The following is a 25733-nucleotide window of genomic DNA, read 5'->3' as shown; positions in this document are numbered from 1 at the left end:
AATTGAATGCAACAATAGCCAGAACCATAGGATGCTTCAATGATGAGCTATGAACCAAAATGTCTTGCCAATGGTGCCCTTTCTGTAGTATATCAGATCACTAAAATTATTGACCAACAACCTGATAGCCACTCCAAAATACGCCAATCTCTCCCAAGATGAATGCTCAAATACCCACAAAGAAACAATACCTGAATGAGGCCATACAAGCAAAAATCTGAATATGATATGCAAATCTGCAAGTAATAACCTTTAAACCCTTTATTCAGAAAGTACAATAATACATCAGCTATTGCACTCAAATATTTTTCTCAATGTAGCACAAATAGAAGACTGAAGTATCTTCCCCGTAGCTGCAATAATTGAAGCGATATTTTACACCCTTGAAATTGCTATCAATAGGAAATTTTCGTTTCCTATGTCAAAGAGTAATCTGCAAAAACTCTAGGCTCCACAAGATGAAACAATAACAACAACATCAAATCTGCCTGGTGAGAATTAACCCCAAGATGCCTATTTATTCTTTCTTCTCCACTTTCTCTAGAAACTTCTAGAGCATTATTTTATTTTATTTATTAAGTGACTTTATAAAATATTTTATAATTCAAGTCACTTTATTAAATTAATTAAATATAAAGTTACCTTTTAATATTTATTTATTTGATAGCTTTATAAATAATTAACTTAATACCACTTATTTATTTAATTAAAATAATTAATTAGTCATCCTAATAAAATATTCATTATTTTAGACAACTTAATTAATTAAATTAATTAAATCAAATTGCCTCCAAAACGAGGACATTACAGTCTGCCCCTTCCTGAAATTGCTTGTCCCCAAACAATCTCAGCAACAAGTATCATTCTCCTCCTCCTAGATCCCAATTGAAGACCTGTGTAATGTCCCAATCCTCACCATACTCCTATGAAGAAATCATCAGCATCAACAGTACAAAAATCAGCAACTGAGAAACTACACTCAACACCCAAACAACTGACATCACTGACAAAATCATCTAAAGACCAACTGTAGATGCCAATAGAAGCAACCACTTTGCAAAACTCAAGCCAACTGAAACATGGACTTTGTCAAAACTCAAGTCCTTGTCTAACGGACACTGGCACCCAACTGCATTGTGGATATGATAACAACCATAGGTACCTGAGTCACTGCCACCAAATCCAATCTCTAATAAATTGTCCTAGGTGTGTCAATACTGTAGGCTGTATAACTTGCAATTGCCAATTCCATCTGTAAAAGATGGTGCCAATCCATCCCATAATGGATGGTAAGAAACTGGGGCCGATCTACACCTGTGTGAAATCAAATATTCTATCTCTGGGTGAAAAGAAAAATGATGAGCATACCCCACTGTATAATGCTTGTAGGAACTCCCAAACTCCGCTACTGGCTCACCATCACTGAACCAGGAATCAACAGATGGCTCCAATCTCCGACTCCGAGTGGCTGTAGGCTGGATAGGACCCTGTGCAATCCGCTTAACAAATCCCACCTCAAAATCCTTGCGAGGTAGCATAGTAGAAAGGATCACTATAATCTCCCCAACCAATCTACGAATAGCACTATTACCTCGGATGAGAACACCTTCTGACACTTTATACGAGTCCAGATGAACACCTGCACTATCTAGCAAATACTCCATGAACGATTCAGTGGAGTAAAAATTATACGAGGAAGCATCAACATACTCCCCCGCACACCACAATTGATCCCTTTGTATAGGTGGCACAACCAACTATACCACATTGTCATCTGTGTGAGAAGAATCAATCTGGAGCCTCGACTCCACTGGTATCCCAAACTCATCAGGACTAGGTACTCCCAAATCTTGAACATGTGTGTCAGCCCCCACAAAATGTTCCTTAGTAACAACTGCAGGAGCGTACTCACCACGAACCACCTCAATATACAAATGAGCTGGGTTTGGGGCTGGTGTAGACTGCAAATGCTCCAACTCCACGGTCACCTCCTCTAATTGAAACTGCGACTCCTGTAGATCTCGCTGTGTGTCCTCCAAAGCCTCAGTAGTCGCTGTGAGCTCCTGGGTAAGCTCACTCACCTCCTCCTCACGATCCAAGAGTGCCTCATAGGCTGCACTCCCCCACTCAACCAGGTGATCACGGTCGGCTACCAACTGTAAGTAATCCTATCTCAAAACCCTGACAACTTCACGCAAGGCATGAACCTCTACCAAAGAAAGGTAACCACCACTGGACTCATCTGTCATAGAAGCACCCCAAACAATAACGGCCAACAACTGACGAGCGGAATCAAAATGCTCAAGAGTAGTGATATCTCTCTCGCCAACTCTCAACTGGCCGGTCACATGGTGACTCTGCACTGCGACCTCTTATGAACTGTCTCGAATATGCTGTCCACACTTTGAGAGAAAGCTGAATCAAACAAACTCTCCTCAAGATCACCAACACTCAGTGTACTTACATCTTGGTACACCTCCACACTCTGAATGCAAGCATCAGACTCATCCTCATCTAACTCCGAAGAAGCTGCTGCTGAAACTATCTCATCATCACAATCTCCAGCTCCCTCATCCTCGGCAACTAACTGAGAGTCCAGATCCTGACAAATATCATTAGGGGTCACTGACAAAGTATTTCCCTCAACTAACAAGGTAGCCTTGGTTAAAACAAACTCCTGCCACTCAGACTCTACCTCATCCTCATCTATGGGTTCCAGCAACACTGAATCAAGGAACCCATCTCCACCAAATGACGACACTAAATCTATGCCCAAAGTCAAAAATAAAAATCCAAATAGACTACAACACTCATCATCCTCACTCACAGCAACAGATGAATTTGGAATGCTAGTGTATATATCCTCTAATTGCATCTCCTCTACCGACTTTGACCACGTACATAGCTTGATGTCGACCTGTGGATAAGCTATATTGTAGCATGGAGTGTCATTAGAAAAAACATCTATAACACTCCCATCCTAAGTGTCCTCAGTAGAAATCTCCATGCTCACATCCTTAGCACAGGAATATAACACTGTCTCCTGTACCAAACCCATACTGCAAATGCTATCATAAATATCAAAACTGTCAGAGCTCAAACTCTCCTCGCAGTCATGACTCAATACAATATAGGGGGCATCATCACCAATGCAACTCACAACATCCTCGAAAGTGTCCTCAGATGTGTCCATACTAACAACTCTCACATCACCTACAGGAATCTCAACTACAGACATGGATTGCTGTACACATGACTCATCGTCAACCTGTACACCAACAATGTTGGAGCCCAAAGTGAAATCAAGTGTCCCCTCTGTAATACTCTGATCACCAAGTACACCACTGGGAGACCATAGAAGCCTAGGGCCTATTTGAGGAAGCCACTGCCTCCTGAACTGGAGCCATGCTACTGAAGTTGACATACACATCCCCAATGACAATTCCCTCCGAAGAAGAATTTGAATGATCGAAGATGACCATAGCATCAACTGCCTTTGTAGAACCCACAGTAACTACTCTGGGATCCTCAACCTAGTGATGCTCGACACTACTATCCTCCAGTGGTACAGAAACATCCACTAAGTCTGGTGCAACAAAACTATCATCAGCACTACGAATGGTAATAGCAGGTGCTGAACTAGATAATGGTACATCAGCATCACAATTAGCGGACGGAGAAAACTCAAGTCTTCTCCCCTGTGAACCCAATGTCGGCCTACTAAAAGCAGAAGTAAAGTATCTCGCTGCCTTGTCAACTGTAGTTGGATCTGACAATCTCTCTGCAAGTCACTGCTGATGCAATCTTAATTTCTCGACACTTTCCACCAAAGTATCTAACTCTGTTCTCTTCCCTCTACTACTGTGTCGACTTCCCGAACTCGACCTCCTGTATCTATCCATGGCTGGGAAATAGAAATACTGACCACTCTGATAATAATCTTATACAAATAATGAAATCAATTCCCACAGGATGGCAAGATCAGAGCTCTGATACCACTGTAATGACCTTGCTCAAATCTGATTGAAAACTTTTGATTTTTGGCCTTGGAAATTTTGTCAAACGCTAAACATACAAGGTTCATATGAATGATATAACATTTCAGTTTGCTTTAATGACTCTTTTCTTCAATTAGCATCAATGAGAATGCTTGCAAGAAGACTCAAAATTGACTAAACAATGACCTAACATGAATGTGCAACTTATTTTAACAATATGCAATGCATATATATGACTGAAACTACTTGCAATATGCAACTACAACAACTAGTAATTATGACAAACACTTTGGATGCAACCTAAGATGACATTAATGCACTTATAGCCAAGTGGCATTAATACAAACACTTGGTATGCAAAATTATAACATTATTTATGCCAAAAAGAGAACCTACAGCCAATTGACATTTTGTCAAGCAATTGGCATGCAAACTAATAAGCTGATCATGAATGATAAAAACATATTCAATTACAACTATATCAGACCACAACTTATGTCCTCTATTGCACATTTAATGTCAACTATAATGCTAGAATGAAATGGCCAAGACTCTTGGCATTACAACATATGCAAACTATGTAATTTTTTTGAGTACAAATGCAGTCTTACTATGAAATCTAAAATGTAATATATATATGCAACAATTGACTTGAGAAACCTAGTACACAAATTGTAGAAGAGTTGGAGACTTGATTGTAACACTTGTTGATGATGAAGACCCCTCCAAATGAAGAAATCGACTCCCTTGAAGTGTCGCCCCTATTCTTGCCTGGCAATACTTTAGATAAATTAATGCAAACTCTAGGCTCCTCGAATTTGTCCTTGAAATGATTGTCTCAACGATAGCAATTGAATGCAACAATACCAAGAACTATAGGATGCTTCAATGATGAGCTATGAACCAAAATGTCTTGCCAATGGTGCCCTTTCTGTAGTACATCTGATCATTGAAATTATTTACCAGCAACCTGATAGCCACTCCAAAATATGCCAAAACAATTGCCAAGCTCTCTCAAGATGAATGATCAAATACCCACAAAGAAACAATACCCAAATGAGGCCATACAAGCAAAAATCTGAATATTATATGCAAATCTGCAAGTAATAACCTTTAAACTCTTTATTCAGAAAGTACAATAATACATCAGCTATTGTACTCAAATATTTTTCTCAATGTAGCACAAATAGAAGATTGAAGTATCTTCCTTCCAGCTGCAATAATTCAAGTGATATTTCACACCCTCAAAATTGCTATCAATAGGAAACTTTCGTTTCCTATGACAAAGAAGTAATCTGCAGAAACCCTAGGCTCCACAAGATGAAACAACAACAGCAATAACATCAAATCTGCCTGATGAGAATGAAGCCCAGGATGACTATTTATTTTTTCTTCTCCACTTTTTCCAAAAACTTCTAGAACATTATTTTATTTTATTTATTAAGTGACTTTATAAAATATTTTATAATTCAAATCACTTTATTAAATTATTAAATATAAAGTTACCTTATAATATTTATTTATTTGATAACTTTATAAATATTTAACTTAATACCACTTATTTATTTAATTAAAATAATTAATTAGTCATCCTCATAAAATATTCATTATTTTGGACAACTTAATTAATTAAATTAATGAAATCAAATTACTTCCAAAACAGGGACATTACAACTTTTGTTTTAGTCTAGGATTGGTCTTGTGCAAATGCCCTCAGTTTGTGCCTAAAAGTGTCAGTACGGGGTTGTGGGACTGATGTGAGGTATAACGACTATCTGCTCAAGGGATTAAGATAGTAAATTAAGGGTGTAGGTGCATCTAAATCACACTTCTACTTTAAGAAAAAAATTGAACTTGTGAACTCTAACAAAAGGTTAGAAATGTACCACTCTCATAATCATAAGTTGTCTAAAGTTTGGAATAAAAAAACATAGCTCCCACTTAATCTAAAGAACACCCTTTAGTCTTTTTTCAAGGACTAAATCAATTATTTACTTTTGAAGCACACTTAATCTAAAGTTCAAAACAATAACACAGGTAATAAATAAATCACATTGCTAACATACCCAAAATAAACTCTCAGTCAATATTTATAATGAATTTACACATTTAGTCTTAGTTAATTCTAGTTATAATTTCCTAGTCTTGATCTTAGATCCATTCCCACTTTATGTTCATTTTGATTTAAGAGACTTACCAAATTGTTCTGCTTTCTGTCACTGGTGTGACAGGAAGTTGAACAAAATATAAAAGGAAAGGAATTCTCTGCTCCACAATTGTTACCATCACAAGTAATATTTTTGACTCTAAGATCTGCGGTTGACAAATGTTTTAATATCACAATTAAAGCTCAAGAAGTGTTTTCATTAAGTAAAAATGGAAATATTTATGGGTATCCAGTCAAGATCTAGATTGAATGCAAATTAGAGAATGAATTATTTTTATTCCGAAAAATGTCCAAATATCATTATAGAATATTGGCATCTAAGCATTTAGATATTCCAATATAAGAATCCACACTCTTATTTCAGCTAATCCCCAAAAAACAAAACAACAACAATCTTTAATAAACAAAACAACAGTAACTCAGATAGAGGAATACATTTATACAGTAAACAGAACTCACCATGCCACAGCAAAGAAATCACATGGCAACACCAGGAAGGGGGCTCTGCCTTCTTAGCCAACAAATGAGGAAATAAAGTGCAAACTCTTGTTACTTCAACAAACGCATTCCACAATTGCGTAAAGAAGAGTAATTGATGAAACAACAGTCCTGCTGCTAAAAATAGCATAATCCATAGCCATAGTATATGTCTGGAAAAATGGGACACCTGTAGTTTGAAATCAATATAGAGGACTCTAAAAGTGATGTTATCCCTTTTTCTTCTTTAAGAAGCTCCATAACCCTAGGCATCTAAGCCCAGGAAGTCCATACCCCTCAAGGAGGACAGCCAGCTATAGGTGTCGCCAACAAAAAGTGAAATTTGAATGCAATAATTCTCCAATATTCCACTCTTGACTTCACAAATCTGATCCTTGATTTCTTCTGTCCCCCACTGAATATGTAAACTGGAATGTCAACAAATGAAGCCCAAACTTGAATCTATGGAACTATATGTTTAATAGACAGTACCTTCCTTAAATCAGGATATATGTTCTATCTTAATCTTTCTCGCAATCAATACTTAAATCTGTTGGATACCATAACCTAAGTGACAGTAAACTTAAAGGTTCCTTGAACAATTACGAGTACAGCAATAAACTGTAAGATTGTACCTGCAGTGTTTGAAGTAGAATTCTTGTATGCTCATGCAAAATACAAATTTAGTGAAATTTTATTTTGCATTGTTTATACGTGATGTGTTAATTGTATTCTGCATTCTCCTCAAATGGTGTATGATATGTAGGATTCTAGAGTTGATTATAAACTTAAAAGGGATACATGTAAGTAGTAATTTACTAATAACATGAATTATTAAATTGTCACTATTTCTGCATTTTGATTTTACCTTTCTAAAATAAAAATTAAATATTATAGCCATGCCTGATTTAAACAAGACAGAATATGAGAATTATTCTATGCTTTTATTCTTACAAAGATTTTTGTTTTTTTAAAATGCCTTCGAGTAAGATAAGTCCATCTTTAACTGATCAGATTTGAACCTTGGGGATATGATGTTCCTGCATCATTTTTGAGTTCCATTATCTCCTCTAACAGGTAGCTGCCTTACTTGAGATGTTGCCAAATCGGTTGACAGCAGACATACTAGAACAACTTCGTCTTAGTAAACAAGCTTTGGTATGTAGCACTGAATTCCATGGCCAAGATTTTGCTACGTTAGGAAATGCCACAAAATATTTCTATTTTTTTAGTCTTTAGATACCATTTTCAATTGTTTTTTTGTGTAATCAATGTATGGCAGGTTGAACTTGCCTCTAGAGCAGGAGCATTAAGGCAAATGCTTCTTGAGCTTCTTGAAGATACAACTGCAATTCGTCGGATGACTCTGATAGGTAGAAGTTGTGTTTTACGAAAAGTGGATGGTATTGTGGAATGCTCAATTCCATCAGATAAACAGGTTGCCGAAGGTAAAGCTTCTTAGACATCCCTAACAGTTTGTTACATTGTTTCTTGCACTCATATTTTTTGAGATTGCTGATCATTTTAATTATGTGTATGATTCATTCATGAGATGTCATTTTGGTATGCTTAGGCCTGAGTATTTCTTAGTCCTACATAAGAATGACAAAATCTGTAACTATGCTATAATATTGTTCTACACAATTTCGTTTTCATATGTGTAGGTTGAATAGTTCTTGTCCTATGTAAAAATGGCGATCTTAAATTTTGTATCATACAGTTTTATAATTCAGGCGGTAAAATGGTGAAAGAAAAATGTTCCTTATGCTTGCCATTAATCGTGAAAGACATGGAACTACTTCTGAACTGATCAGAATTTATAGGCCTTTTAAGTTTATGTTAAAGGCTTTTATGTTAAGAAAAGTTATAATTATAATATTAGAGAGATTTTAGTCAAATCATCACCTTGTACAAGCCATAGAGTTCATAGGGAAGTGATATATAGATTAAAAAATATTGCGAAAAATGCAAAAACAACAAAATATTAGTCCAACTAAGTGTTTTAGAGTGTTGCATATATAGGTTGTCATATTAATTGTGCTAGATCTTTGAAATTGTTGCTATTTTGTAGCTTCTGTAATAGTGTACGTTCCTTGACTTAATATTATCTCGTTAGGTTTCTGCCAAACTTCTAATCAAAGAAAGTCGTGCAATATTCAAAGATCCTTCATGTCAAATTCAGAGGCAAGCTCCTTCTTACATGTAATGCCCCACCCGGGGATCCTTGGAACACAAGGATAAAACATACACTGAATTTCTTTTTAACTTAAGTTACTTATAAAGTAACCAAGTGTAAAATGAAACATCTATTAAAGATTAATAAAACGGGGAACACAACATAACTTACGTGTTTGCCTACACAAGCTGAAGTCTTACTTACACTTCGAAAGATCCCCGATCACTAAAAGATAACTTAGACTCAAAGATCACATGAATCACAAGAGTACTCCATGAATGAATTCCCTACTCCATCAATGGATGATTAAAAAACACCACAAGACCCCCTACTTATACCCAACTAAGCCACAAGTCGGCCCAACTTCTTACAAACTAAATTAAATCCCTTACATTAAATATAGGTTGAGCCACAAGTCAGCTGCAACACTAAATTAAATACCCATACATAAATTAAATGCCAAAAGTCGGCTCACAGACAACTCGGCACCAACAGAAACCAAAACCAAGCTAAGTGTTAGAGAAACCAAGCTGAGTACTAGTAAATTCCCAAGCATCGCCAAGCTCCAAGACTATGCTAAGCTCCCAAACCATGTCGAGCTCCAAGAGCATGCCTAGCTTCATAGACCATGCCGAGCTCCCAGACCATGCCAAGTTCCCAGACCATGCCGAGCTCCAAAGCAACTACTGAGCCTCTTCCCATGAACTCCAAAGTAGTCACTGAGCAAACCCAAGATTCTTTTGCATCAAAATAAAAGCCCAAAAATCAAACATCAAATAAATCAATGAAATTAAAACGGATTGGTCTAAATCCACCCAACATCACGCTTTGGAAATAAAATCTTAGAATCAGACACTTGACGGAAATCCAACAGTAGAACATTACAAAAAGCTTCAAAACCCCACATGGGCAAACAACAAAAACTCACACCCGTTGAATTGGGTGGAGGAAAGCAATAAAATTGTGGGGGAACACTCGTTCTTAGCCCGGATCTGATAGCATTTTACCTCAATTGAAAAGACAAAATGAATCAAAAGATCTAAAGAGCCCTACCTCATACGATTGGTAAAAACCAAGGAAAGGGAGAAATAAACAAACAGTTCGCCGAATTGGATGAAACCTTTGGGGAAGCGGACCAATTTTGTCACGAATCCAACAAGCCACTCCGCAAACAAATCCAACCTTCAGATTTTACCCAACAAGAAAAAAATCGATTTTCTCCAAAAGGGTTAGGAGCAAAATCATCAAATTCTCATAACATAAAAATGAGAAGTGAGAATAAAACTCACTTTAAGACATTTATAAGCACTTTTTTCAGAAGTGAACTTCAAAATAGATTATTTAAATAATTGAATAATCAAATAATTAAATAATCTATTTGAGTTTTTCCCAAATCAAATAAATCAATTCCAGTTTATAACAAGCTAAAATTTCCATTCACCTTCCATAGATTCTACTCCTTACAGAGAAATGATTGGGTCTCTTATGTACTTGGTAAATACAAGACCTGGTATTTGCTATCTTGTAAATGCTTTAAGAAAGTTTATGTGTGAGCAAAAGGAGATTCACCTAGTTGCAGTCAAACACATTATGAGATACTTACAAGGCACTCTTAACCTTGGGCTCAAGTATGAGAAAGTTGACTTGGACTTACATGGGTACACAGACTCAGATTGGGTTGGAAGTGTTACTGATAGGAAAAACACTTCAAGATGTTGTTTTAGTTTAGGCTCAGGGATGATATCTTGGATATGTAGAAAAAAAACATCAGTAGCACAGAGTTCCACAGAAGCTGAATACATTGTTGCAACAATGGCCTCTCGGGAGGCAGTTTGGCTTAGAATGTTACTTGTTGGTTTATTTGGTCAACCCACGAATCCTAGCATTATTCATTGTGATAATCAGAGTTCTATCAAGCTTTCTGTGAATCTAGTTTTTCATGACAGGTCCAAGCATATTGAAATTCCTTACTATTATGTAAGAGATATGGTAGACAAGAATATCGTAAAATTAGAATACATTTGCACTGCAGATCAGACAACAGATATTCTTACCAAACCTTTCATGAGTGAAGATAGATCACTTCAGGAAAAGACTTGGTATGGTTGAATGATAATACATTTGTATTCTTTAAATTATTAATAAAATAATTTTTATTCTTAGGCTATTGACTATTATGGGCTTCACCATTCGTATTCATTATTTAAGAGGTGACGATCTCTGAGATAATGAACACTTGTATAAAAGACATTATGAGAGATGACAATCTCTTAGATAATGTATTGAATAGTAGAGAACTACTATCATATTTGGATGAGTTCAAGATCAGATTGTGATATAGACATTTCTATGCCTATGAATCACAACTTGGATAAAGGAAGAATTTAATCATTCTTTGGATTTTATCCTGTGAACTGGTAAATGTTAACTCAAGATCATATTGTGATATAAGCCTGTCAGTACCTATGAGTCACGACTTGGATAAAGGAAGAATTTAATCATTCTCCAGATTTTATCCTGTATCCATGCAATACTGTTATTACAAGTGATAAGTGATAACACAGGTATACTAATATGACTTAGTATCATGTGTTCTATGATACCATATGCTTAGAAGATTCAGAAAGATATAGAGTATCAATCTATGCTTATTAATCTTGATTGATGGTACTAGATATGTTATCTCTCAATATGATTATGAAGTTAAGGAGTGTTAATTTTATAACTCTGATATCATATTGTTTTGGACTATAGATCGTTAGATCTTGTAAAACATAAATATCCTTAAAAGGATTTACCTCTTATGTAACCTTATATGTTTGATCAAATCGGCGTCTTTCCTTGGAGCCATTCAAATGAACTAATTTGCATAAGTTATAGTTAAAATATCTACTAGCTAATTGTAAATTTGGGAGATGTTGATCTTGGCAACATTGTTAGGAATTTGTATAGAGGGCAGGCCTAGCAAGAGTCAATTACTAGCAAAATTAATTATATTATTACAAAACTATACATCAGTTAAAGGATATTATATCTACTACATAGGATTGATATAGTTCATCATCAACAAAGTAAAGGAATATATCAGTTTGATTGTTCAGAATTTGCAGAAAATTTACAAAAACAAAAATGGGTCCAAGATATATTAAATCAATTGGCCCATTACAGTGTTTGATTATTAATTTATTTTATGACGGGACCATTACAGTCCTCCCATCCCAAATTTTGCTTGTCCTCAAGCAAATTCATTGCCGGATGTTGTAGAATATGCTCGCCTTCCCATGTTGTGTCATTCAATGGCAAGTGTTTCCAGCGTACCAAATATTCCTTCATCATGCAGTTCTGCGGGGTCTTCTCACGAACTTCGACGATCTTGGTTAGTACCAATATGAGCTTCCCTTCTTCATTGAGTGACCGAAGGTCTGCAGCTATCGTGATGTTTCGTCCCACAACTTTCTTAAGGTAGGAGACATGAAAAATGTTATGAATATAGCTCCCCTCTAGAAGTTCTAGCTCATAGGCAACTTCTCTGATGCGGCGAACTCCACGATAAAGGCCACAAAATTGTGTTTTCAGTTTTTCTTTCCCCTTATCCTTAAATGAGGATTGTTGGTATGGCTAAAGTCTGAGATAGACCAAGTCACCCACTTCAAAACTTCTCTCAATTCAGTGCCTTTCAACTTACATCTTTTGTTGATTCTACACCCTTTGTAAGTTTTCCTTCAAGCATCTTAAGATTTCCCATCCCTCCTGAAGCCAGTCCCTCACCCTTGGTGCATGACTGTCACCTAGTATTGTCTCGATGAATGAAAGGGGATCATACCTGTATAGTGGCTTGAAGGTTGCCATTTTGATGGACATGTGGTAGGTGGTATTGTAACAGTATTGCTCGAGGTGCATCTAGTTGACCCATGCCCATTGTTGTGTCGAAATGTAGTTCCGAAGGTAGCCTTTCAACCACTTGTTCACAATTTCCGTCTGTCCGTCTGTTTGAGGGTGATAACTAGTACTTGGGGACAATTTTGTTCCTGCCAGCCGAAACAGTTCTGTCCAAAAGACATTGCTAAATTGGCAATCTTGATCACTAAAAATGTTTTGGGGTAACCTGTGTAGATGAAAGACTTCTTTGAAAGATAGATCGGCTACCTGTGCAGCTTGAAAGTCGGAGGGAATGGCGAAGAAATGTGCATACTTCATTAGTCTGTCAACTACCACAAAGATACAGTCCTTCCCGTTCACCTTAGGGAGTCCACTAATGAAGTCCATCAAGATACTTTTCCACTTCTATTCTGGTATAGGCAGAGGTTGCAATAACTCGATGGGAAGAGTATGTTCGGATTTTTTTGCTAGCAGACCACACACTTTCTTACATACTACAATATGTCTCCTTTAAGACCTTTCGATGAAAACCTCTCCTTGAGCTGTGTGTAAGTTTTGAGGAAGCTTGGGTGCCCAACCAAGGGTGAGTCATGTACCTACTTAAAGATTTTCTGCTTTAGTTTGGATTTAGGCACTAAGCATCTCTAATTCTTATAGTAAATGATGTCATTCACCATTTTGTACATATAGTCTTGAGTGTTGTCATCCATTAGCTCATTGGCAAATGTGTTTTTGGAGTATTCCACTAACAAATGTGCTTTCCAATCGGCTAAAATTTGTGCCAGTAAGCAGATAACAAGTTTCCTGGACAAGGCATCTACAACCACATTGTTCTTTCCCTTCACATTCAATGTCAAAATTAAAAGCCTGAACATTGCCTACTCATTTTTGTTGCTTTTCATTCAAGTCATGTTGCTCTAGAAAGTATCTCAAGCTATTGTGATCAGTACAAACTACAAACTTTGCACCCACCAGATACTATTAGAACTTGGTTAGTGCATGAACCATGACCAACAGCTTTGTCATAAATGGAATATAAACACTCTTCTTCTGTTAAGTTTCCGACTCTCGTAGGCTATGGGGTGTTGATCTTGCATCAGTATCGCACCAATGCCTTCTCTGGATATGTCACAGTCTAGAATGAATGGTCGAGTGAGGTCAAGTAAGGCGAGTACGAGACAAGTGCTTATTGTTTCTTTCAACTTATCAAAAGTGGGTTGCGTCTTTTCATTCCACTAGAAGGAGCCCTTTCTTGTCAAATCTATTAATGGGGCATTGAGTTGAGAGAATCCTTTTACAAACCTCCAACAGTAATTGCATAGTCCAAAAAAACCCTCACAACTCAGAGAGTGATTTTGGGGGAGGCCAATCAAGGATAGCCTGAATCTTCTCTTGATGAACTTGAACTCCATATTTACTGACAACATGCCTCAGGTACGATATTTTTGTCATACCGAATTCACACTTTGATCGCTTGGTGAACAAAGATTGATCCTTAGGACTTCATCTAGATGCTTTAGGTGCTCTTCCCATGTCTTGCTATAAATAAGAATATCATCAAAGAATACCGGTAGGTACTTAATGCAATTGTTTGTTGAAGATGCAATTCATGAATGACTGGAATGTAGTAGGCACATTCGTTAATCCAAATAGCATGACTAGGAACTTGTAATGCCTGTAGTGATAACAAAAGGCCATCTTTTCCATGTCTTCTTCCCTCATGCGGATTTGATGGTATCTAGAAGGAAGATCTATTTTTGAAAAATAAACCACACCATGTAATTCATCCAACAACTCATCGATCCTGAGAATAGGATATTTATTTTTTAGCTTCTTTTTGTTTAACTCACGATAGTATACACATGCGCATCATCCTGTCCTTTTTAACCAATACTATTGATGATGCAAAAGGGCAAGAACTGGGATAGATCCATCCTTTCTCAAGCAGTTCCTAAATCGTCTTTTTGATCTCATCTTAGAATTTCTTGGGATGGCGGTAGGGTGTGGTTATGACTGGTTTGGCACCTGCTTCCAACTCGATAGTATGTTCAAACCCACAATGAGGAGTATGTTAAAATGTCCATAAAAACTTCATCATGAGCATTTAGGATATTCTGAAGATCGTCATCCTAGTGAGGTGTTCATTGTCCATTTACAGGTTCTGCCGAAACATAACAGTGTGCAGCCCAAGCAATGTCATCTTGCCGAAAAATTGCCTCCATCTGATATGCTGAAACTTTCTTCAGTCCCTCATTGGCCATTCCATGGAGAACAACCTTCTTCCTATCAACAACAAAAGTGAAGTCCATTCGTTTGAAACTCTGAGTGTATTCATCAAGTGTCTCCATCCACTGTATGCCTAGAATAACCTCCATATCATTTAGGTCCACTATGACGAAATCATGTGTCACCGTTTAGTTAGCCATGGTGATACTTAGTTGGGGAACAAGGTGTGTACATGGTAGAAGAGTCCCTCCGGCGACCTTGCCCTAGAATCTTGCATGCATCTCAGTAGGTAGACCTCTTCGTTTCACCAAAGATGAGTTTATGAAGTTTAGAGTGGCTCAACTATCAAGCATCACCATCACTCTTTGTCCTTGAAGGGTTCCCCGTACATGAAACACCGTGCACCTTGGTCTCCTGGCTAAGGCAATAGTTCCTCTACATTGTACCAATGCTGCAATTCTCTCCAAAACTAACCATTTTGGTATCCTCTTGGGGATGGTTGTCTTCGGAGGCTAGATCTTCCAGTTCATCCTCATCATTGGACATGACTTCAATGTAGTGAATTTTTCTTTTCTCGAGGCATTTGTGCCCAGGTTCCCACGGTAGCTTCATCCAATGACGACTTCTTTGGCAGAGGTTTATTATCTTTGTCCCTTGGAAATGCCGGCAGTTTGGAATGTGGGTACCCTCGAGAGGATGACATCGATGATGATGCCATACTCTGAGCCTTCTTGATGGCCTTCGACAGGGTTGGCATAATTGAACCCTTTTACCCAACCCTTTAGTGGTTCTGTCAGTCCATCCATGAAAATTACTATTAGTTTTCTTTTGAAAATGTCTGTTACCAACACACAGAGTTTCTGAAATTCCATAATTTATTGGTCAATCGATCCAATTTGCTTCAGTTGTGTCAATTCTTTGAAACTAAGTTCTGAATCTTTACCATTAAATCCATCTATCAATCTCTTAGTGAATTCCGCATAGGTATTTATTTGATCATGCCCCAGTGTGATGGTGTCGTGATGCCACCTTTTGTGTGCTAGTCCATCCAAGTGTAATGCCGCAAATTTAATTGCTTCTTCTGGCATACAATTAAGCTGGAAGTAAGTATCAACCTTCATTACCCATGTTTGCATAGATATGGATCCAAAACTATCAATTGGAGACAAATTTACTTTACTCAACTTCCTTCTGCGATCATCAATAAAATATCCTCGGTTTCTGCCTCATGAATATCTCATTCTTAGATCTGTATAGTCTTTGTAGGATATATCTTCCTCAAAATTCGCATTCTTCTAGTCTTCTCTCAATTGTTCTTGAATTTCCTCAAATGTTGGTTGCTTCCATCCGTGTGGTGCCTCTGTCCTTGGGGGAAAAGATGACATGGAAGGTCGTGAGCGTGCTAGAGGAGGGTTTGCTTTACCCAACGCCGAGTCCACACTATGACCCTTTTGTTTCACAGGATATTTTATTGTTTGCCAATTTCCTGAGAGTTTCTTCCATGATTCGCTGAGTATCATTGATCTGCGCCTGATTCCTCGCAAGTTCTCTTAGCAGGGCTAAGAGTTTGGCAGCCGTAGGTTTTGGTTCTATTGCCATTCTATCAACCAAATGTGATCTTCTTCTCTTCCAGCTATAAGCTCGCATTCACTGTCCATAGGTTGCCAAGATTGAAAGCTCCGATACCACTATGATGTTCCCCTACCCTACGTCTCCTCTGAAAGTGACCTTCTTTCTTCCATTGCTAGCAAAAATCATCCAATGGGGTTATTGCAGAAGCCATACGAATCGCTAGGTAGCAGTACAGACGGTAGGGATGTTGTATAGTTACCAAAGAGGTTGGTGGTCATACGGTTCAGAATGTACGGTGTGGAAAAGGGGCAAAATTGTCCATACACCGTATGGTAGTGAGTATGATGAGCAAGATGGGTCGTACAATGCAGCGTTGGTCATATGATACTATGATTTGGCCATATAGCATCTAGGAATGGCCGTATGGATGATGTAGGGAGGCTGTACAGTAGTAGATGGGGGTGTATAAAGACAAGGCCTACGGTGAGGGAAAATAGAGTCGTACAAATGGAAACACAAGGTCGTATGGATGGAGAGATAGGTCGTACGGATGGGTAAGGTTGTGATACAGAGAGATGTGCTTCGTGATGTGGGGTACAAATTGAAATGCTTAATCATGCAACAAAAAACTTGCAGATGAAATAAAGCCAAACAAGAGATTGAACACGAATAATCCTTGAATTAATATTTGCCACAAGATGATGCTCCAATTTGCCAGATACGAGCGAAGTATTATAGGTGACAGAATAGGGTGAGGGTTGAATTCCACCAAAATTGAAAAGCCAAGTAGGGAAAATCTTTCACTTTCGAAATGGAAAAGAACAGAGAATCCCAACGAGAATTAGCAGTACAAAGAAATAATCCAAATCGCATACCAACAACTACCTACAAACTTTGCTTAAATATCTATTTGGGAAAACCTTTCTAAGGGTGTACAAAGATAGCTGATGACATCTCCCTACGGAAACAAAACAAAAATGGGTTCGAGATATATTAAATCAATCGGCTTATTACGATGTTTGATTAGTAATTTATTTTATGGTGGGAACATTACAAACGTAGGTTTGGAGCATGGGAATACAAATAGCAGCCGGTAGCAGACATCATTTGATGACACTAGCGAGACAAACGAAGAGGAAAAGGATATGGAGGATGACGAAGAGGTTGAAGTCATTATTGTGACACCATTGCTATTCCCATGGCCTGCACTCTCAGTGACAACTCATTTGGCCCTTGTAGGTATGCACATTTTGGGTTTTGGACAATTCAAATAGCCCATAGTGATGACCCCTGTCATAGTAGCGGCTCAACTAGTACCCGTAGGGATCTTGGCAGTAACTATATTATAGTAAGAGTCTCCTCCACTACCCATAGTCATACCAGATGAGGTGATGGAGATACTAGCGTAGGAGGTACCTTAGAGTTCGAGGGTACTTCAGGTTCGACTGGAGGTAACTAGTTCAGATGCTGTGGTCACTATAGATATTGCATTATTGGCTATTAGTGAGGGTACTAGTAGGGCGAATGTAGTGCAGAACTTGAGTGTGTATTTGAGTCGGAGGTTTAGCATTAGAGCAGTAGTGCCAACATTTACTATTCTCTCGCCTATGAGAGAAGTATCCCAAGAGATGGATCCTATAGTTCCACAGCAAGAGGAGAGTCATCCCATTGGTGCAATTGGACTACCACCTCCACCTTTGTTGGACAACACTGTTGAGAGGATGTTAGAGGTAGTTGAGACAACGATTGGCACACAGGAGCAGCCCATGTCAGACCCATCCATAGCCATAGGGGAGGATGTCAAGGCATACTTGCTTGATATGGTCACTTAAGGTTGCCAAGTGGTGATTTCTATGCAGACACACGCACTGGAGACAGTGGTGCAAGAGTTGGGATAGGTTCTATCTTTCATGCAAGTGGTTTGCCCAACTGCCTTTACATTATGCTTCGAGGCACGAGGGTGGCCTAGCACAGAGACTCCGGAGATGAGGAAGGAGTGAACTGCTAGGGAGCCCGTCATAGAGAGCTGAGTGGAGAACTTGACAAGAGAAATAGTACTGGTGTATCGGGATGTGTAGAATGCTCTATGAAAGATTCTGGCATATCAGGTAGTAGCAAAGATGGCCCAGGAGGAGACAACTACCAGATTAGTGGTTGTAGAAGCTTGTTTGGCTACATAGAAGTCAGCTTGAGAGTCACAGTGGGCAGCACTCATAGCTTAGTTAGAGGCAGTAAAACAAGAAAGGGATTCAGAGAAGGCCACATTCTTATCTCAGATGGAGGAAGCAAAGCAAGTCAATGGTTGACTACGGATGGAGTCGGATGCAAAAGAGGTGGAGCTTCGAAACATAGCTGAGATGATGAAGAGAGCCTTAGAGATTCAAATAAAAGCTAAGGTGGATTTGAACACCCAAATTTTGTTGTCCAGAGACAAATTTTCTTTTGTGGGGGATGATATTGTCAGCAAAAGTCTAAACATAGCTGACGGGAATAGTTAGTGTCAAAAAGGTTGCGTGACGGTGGAGTCACCCCTTTGGGATATATATGTACATTGTTTGAATTGAACTATGGCTCATCATTGTACTCGTGATTGTATACTCTACTTATATGAATAAAGTACTATCTTATTCTTTGTAACATTCTAGTCTCTTAATGCAATAACTATCCGTTTACCCTGTACAGTAAACAACTACTTAGTACATTGTTTAATTGCAAGGAAGTGCTTGAGTTTAGTTTAAGAGAGGAAGTCCCAACTCCTTCAATAGAATAACTAGATTCATCTCTAATGGTTGTTTGATCAAATGAATTAGTTTATAGCAACTTATTCAAATATCCTCTACATCCAATAATATGTCCAGATGCACCACTGTCAATTATCCAAGTTCTATGATTAATGGGTACATGACTTGAAAGGGCTGAGTAGAATAAGAAAGCATCTGAATCCTTTTCTGTAATAGAGGCTTGGGACTTTGATTTATATTTGCACTAATTTGAATAGTGACCAAATTTACTACAGTTATAACACTTCAGTTTTCCTGTTTCCTTTATAACACTTCACTTTTCTTGTTTCCTTTCTTCTTTTAGTTGTAGAGTCATTGTGAAACTCATTGCCTCTCTTTATTATAAATTTATTTTTCTTCTTTGAAGATTGTAATGTTAGTACATGATTTTCTTCATTCGTAGAGCCTTTGATGATTCCATTTGTAATCAATCTTGATTCCTCTTGTATACAATAGAAGAAAATTGTAATGTTAGTACATGCTTTTCTTCATTTGTAGAGCCTTTGATGATTCCTTTTGTAATCTATCTTGATTCCTCTTATATACAATCAGCTTGTAATCAACCAAGCCTAGGAAATTCTAACCTTGCACTGATTCCTTGAACAAAATATTCCCAAGAGTTGGGAAGTCCCTATAGCACTATCATTGACAATTCTTTGCTATCAACAATATGGCCAATGGTAGAGACTTGGTCTCTGAGTTCCAAGATTTTCATAAAATAAGAAATTATTGATTCCCCGTGAATCATTTTGATATAATGGAAGTTTTGTTTCAATGCTTATGTTTTGCTTGTATTGTTAATTTCATACATGTGCGCTAATTTCATAAACAGTTTGCTAGCACTCTTAAGATTTGCAATGATTGGCACAATGTGATCTTTTACAGATTCTACAATCATCCTCTTTGCTTTAATGTTTTTTCCTTCAACTAAGACAATTCTTATTTGTTAGTGGGTGAATTTTTATTTTCAAGTAGGAATCTATCCAAGTCATTTTCTTCTAAGGCCAGTATTATTCTAAACTTCCAAGCTGTGAAGTTTGAGGCACCTTCTAGCCTATCGTCAACCTTTAATCCATTCACCATCTTGACAATAGAGAATTTGAAGAGGAGTCGAGATCAAGTATTTAAATTACACATGATATATATGTCTTATTATGATCTTTTAAATCTGCTTTGATGCCATGCTAAATTTTATATCAAACTAATGAAAATATTAACTTACAGAACAAATTTTGTATTTGTATGAGTTTAAATAAAAATATCAATTGTATATCACTATTTATATTAATGGTCGTAATGGTTTATCCCAATGGACAACAATTTGTCTTTAGTACAAATTGTTCTATCCACGTGGAATTTCAGAGTGAGTGGTCTTTATTGACTGCCAATTGTATTGAATTATGAGAAATATATGTTGTGTGCGATGATTGAATAAGACAAGGAAGAATAGGATAAATAAGGGGGGGATCGGTATGACCCAATCGACATGACATAACACTTAACTAATTAACCAATGGTATTGGTTAGTTAATGGAGAATAAACATTAATAAATTTTATTATATAATAATTAATGTGTTTATATATAGCTTATAAGATAAATAATAAATAATAAAATAATTATTATAATTAATAATTCAATTATGTAATAGAACAATTTAAATTAATTAATGTCTTCAAGCAATGAATTTTATAAATCGAATCATATGTAAGCCTCCTGAAGCTATTCGTGCTTGGTACCTGCGACTCCATTACATGACCAAATAATACACATACATGTACATATATGTAGATGGTTGCAAGCAAGGAGGGGGAGTGTGGCATTGTGCAGTTTTCCTGAAGAAATGACTACGACTTCCTCCCCTCATCCTATAGACACTCCAAGCAATGTAGTCATTTTACCATAATCCAAAGGGTCAATATTGCTAGTAACATGATAAAATATAATCTTATACATGAATGGAAGTGAATACATTATGAATGAATACACATAATTGAAACATACATCATTTATCCATGAACAAGTAGTGGTAATGAGTGAACATTAAGACCCCTAATCGTAATCATACATAATATCATGAAAATTTAGATAATCATCAAGTCAAAGATATATACAACACAATAACTCATCACATCATGATGCAAATTAATCATAACTACCAAATACAAGAAGTAAAGTCGACATCGTGTCCATGTATAAGAGAACTTAAATAACTATAGCAATGTCTAAACATTAATTCGTTGCCTCCTGTCATCCCTCATAAGTGAAAATGAAGCTCACACCAAAATGAGTGTGTCCAAATGGAGGGGCACTACCATTGAGTTAACTTAGGAGATTAGTTGTATAGATGTGATTGTTTCTTTACGTGATGAGATGTAGACTTACGATGTTATCTAGAGCTTGTTTATGCTCTTATTAAAGGAATTAAATAACTCTTTGGGGTATGTGCAAGATCATGGTGTACCAAACTATGGCCTTAAGTGGCAGTGAAAAATCAGCAAATCAGGTTTATGTCAACTTGACACATAATTTTGAAGTGGTTATGGACTTTATATCAAAAGGTTGTAAGAAAATAATTTGTAAAAAATTGAATGTAGTTTCTAAACTACTAGGCCTTATCAGGAGAAAAAAATAATTGATTGGTCAAAAGTTTGAATTTTAATGCAGTACTAAGAAAATTTCAGGGCGAAAATAAAAAGTAGGTGTATGTCTGACCACCTTAATCAAAATCAAATCATAATATTTTTTTAATATAATTATAGATATGAAAACTAGACTCATGCCCGGATGTGACGCATATTTTTTGATATTTTTATTCCAAATAAATAATTAAATATGAATTTTCTACCAAAACTTTTTCGGATTAAAAAAAGTCCCGTGTCTGACCACCCTAACTAATAGAAAATTTGATCAAATTTTTATTTTTTTGTTTTTTTCTTATACTAGGCGAAGTATAGAATGTGACGCAACTTTTAGATTTAAAAAATGTTATACTGTTTGAAAGTTATAGCTATTTTTCATTCAGTATGTTAATCAGCACTTTACAATAATCTTCATTGATAATTAACTAATAAATACTTATCGAACTCAGAATTTGACAGAAATTATATTGATGGAATCTAGAGAGCGATATTAAAAAACCCATTTCGTTTCATTCAATTTCGATCAAAATAACATTGTCAGATGGCTACCCGAAGTTTGAGTATCACTAAAACTCTCTATAAACACGTCTTTGGGGTTGACCGAGCAGGCTTGGTAACTACCAAGCCTGATCGGATATCCGATTCAAAATCGGATATCCGATTTGACATCGGATATCAAATTTCAAATCGGATATCCGATTTGACATAGGATATCCGATATGGCTCGGTAGTCAAATTCCAAAAACTTCAAATTTTGGAGGGAAATTCGATTTAAACGTTCTAGTTTTTTATTTTTAAATTATTTCACTTATATTAATATGTAAAGGCATATTTTAATATATTATATATATAATAAACGTAATGTAAACATACAAGATATAATCTAGTAATATATAATAATATCTTATGTTAATCTTATTACAATCTATAAATATAATATATATTATTATTATTTTTACTAAATATAATAATGTAATTTATATATATATAAAATACGTATTATATATTATTATATTAATATGTATGTTATTAATATATACAATAACGTAATATTTTCATTAAATGTAATATGTATTATATATTATTATATTAATATGTATAATAATATAATATTTATATAACGTAATATTTTTATTAAATATAATATATATTATAAATATTATTATATTAATATGTATGTTATTAATATATTTATATAATAACGTAATATTTTCATTAAATATAATAATGTAATATGTATATGTATATATATATATATTATTATATTGATATGTATATTATTAATATATATGTATATTATTAATATGTATATTATTAATATATAAGAGTCAAAGGGGGTCATAGGGTGACCTATAACCCTCTTTGACCCATTAAACGACGATATATGTCTCTAGGGGTCCTAGGACCCCTAGGGACATATGTCGTCCTTTAATGGGTCAAAGGGGGTCACTTTGACCCATTAAATGACGACATATGTCCCTAGAACCCCCAGGGACATAGCCGAATCGTTCATATCGGTCAAAGGGGGTCATAGGGTGACCTATGACCCCCTTTGACCCATAATACCCATTCGAATATGTCCCTAGGGGTCCTAGGACCCCTAGAGACATATGTCGTCGTACCCATAATACCCATTCGAATATGTCCCTAGGGGTCCTAGGACCCCTAGAGACATATGTCGTCGTTTAATGGGTCAAAGGGGGTCATAGGTCACCCTATGACCCCCTTTGACCCATAATACCCATTCGAATATGTCTCTAGGTGTCCTAGGACCCCTAGGGACATATGTCGTCGTTTAATGGGTCAAAGAGGGTCATAGGTCACCCCTATGACCCTCTTTGACCCATTAAACGACGACATATGTCCCTAGGGGTCCTAGGACCCCTAGGGACATATTCCAATCGTTCATATGGGTCAAAGGGGGTCATAGGGTGACCTATGACCCTCTTTGACCCATTAAACGACGACATATGTCTCTAGGGGTCCTAGGACCCCTAGGGACATATTCGAATGGGTAATATGGGTCAAAGGGGGTCATAGGGTGACCTATGACCCTCTCTGACTCATTAAACGACGACATATTTCTCTAGGGGTACTTGGACCCCTAGGGACATATTCGAATTGTTCATATGGGTCAAAGGGGGTCATAGGTCACCCTATGACCCTCTCTGACTCATTAAACGACGACATATTTCTCTAGGGGTACTTGGACCCCTAGGGACATATTCGAATTGTTCATATGGGTCAAAGGGGGTCATAGGGTGACCTATGACCCCCTTTGACCCATTAAACGACATATTCGAATGGGTAATATGGGTCAAAGAGGGTCATAGGGTGACCTATGACCCTCTTTGACACATTAAACGACGACATATGTCCCTAGGGGTCCTCGGACCCCTAGGGACATATTCGAATCGTTCATATGGGTCAAAGGGGGTCATAGGGTGACCTATGATCCTCTTTGACCCATTAAACGGCGACATATGTCCCTAGGGGTCCTAGGACCCCTAGGGACATATTTGAATCGTACATATGGGTCAAAGGGGGTGATAGGGTGACCTATGACCCCCTTTGACCCATTAAACGACGACATATGTCTCTAGGGGTCCTAGGACCCATAGGGACATATTCGAATGGGTATTATGGGTCGAAGGGGGTCATAGGGCCTCTTTGACCCATTAAACGACGACATATGTCCCTAGGGGTCCTTGGACCCCAAGAGACATATTCGAATGGGTAATATGGGTCAAAGGGGGTCATAGGGTGACCTATGACCCTCTTTGACCCATTAAACGACGACATATGTCCCTAGGGGTCCTAGGACCCTAGGGACATATTCGAATTGTTCTTATGGGTCAAAGGGGGTCATAGGGTGACCTATGACCCCCTTTGACCCATTAAACGATGACATGTCCCTAGGGGTCCTAGGACCCCTAGGGACATATTCGAATGGGTAATATGGGTCAAATGGGGTCATAGGTTTGACTCATTAAACGATGACATATGTCTCTAGAGGTCCTAGGACCGCTAGGGACATATTCGAATCGTTCATATGGGTCAAAAGGGGTCATAGGTCACCCTATGACCCTCTTGACCCATTAAACGACGATATATGTCTCTAGGGGTCCTAGGACCCCTAAGGACATATTCGAATGGGTAATATGGGTCAAAGGGGGTCATAGGTCATTAAACGACGACATATTTCTCTAGGGGTCCTTGGACCCCTACGGACATATTCGAATTGTTCATATGGGTCAAAGGGGGTCATAGGGTGACCTATGACCCCCTTTGACCCATTAAACGATGACATATGTCCCTAGGGGTCCTAGGACCCCTAGGGACATATTCGAATGGGTAATATGGGTCAAATGGGGTCATAGGGTAACCTATGACCCTCTTTGACCCATTAAACGACGACATATGTCCCTAGGGGTCCTCAGATCCCTAGGGACATATTCGAATCATTCAGATGGGTCAAACAGGGTCATAGGTGTCATAGGTGACCTATGACCCTCTTTAACCCATTAAACGACGACATATGTCCCTAGGGGTCCTCGGACCCCTAGGGACATATTCGAATCGTTCATATGGGTCAAAGGGGGTCATAGGGTGACCTATGACCCTCTTTGACCCATTAAACGACGACATATGTCCCTAGGGGTCCTAGGACCCCTAGGGACATATTCGAACCGTACATATGGGTCAAAGGGGGTCATAGGTCAGGGTCAAAGGGGGTCATAGGGTGACCTATGACCCCCTTTGACCCATTAAACGACGACATATGTCTCTAGGGGTCCTAGGACCCCTAGGGACATAT

The 25733-nt window shown here is 37.5% G+C and overlaps 1 protein-coding gene across 2 annotated transcripts in view; it reads left to right on the top strand.

The window, feature by feature from the left end:
- MGT10 (magnesium (Mg) transporter 10) overlaps nucleotides 1-25733 on the top strand; it is a 326639-nt gene that overhangs the window by 195444 nt on the left and 105462 nt on the right. For both annotated transcript variants that reach the window (XM_089817707.1, XM_089817703.1), the window contains exons 7-8: nucleotides 7720-7800; nucleotides 7925-8090. In XM_089817707.1, coding sequence (XP_089673833.1) covers nucleotides 7720-7800; nucleotides 7925-8090 — 247 coding nt within the window. The remainder of the gene's footprint in view (nucleotides 1-7719; nucleotides 7801-7924; nucleotides 8091-25733) is intronic.

Source organism: Cupressus sempervirens, chromosome 1 (assembly GCF_028749045.1).
Source record: "Cupressus sempervirens isolate cs-2001-9-10 chromosome 1, ASM2874904v1, whole genome shotgun sequence".
In the NCBI taxonomy this organism is placed as follows: Eukaryota; Viridiplantae; Streptophyta; class Pinopsida; order Cupressales; family Cupressaceae; genus Cupressus; species Cupressus sempervirens.
The sequence above is the reverse complement of the archived record's forward strand: the minus strand, read 5'-3'. Positions and strand labels throughout refer to the sequence as shown.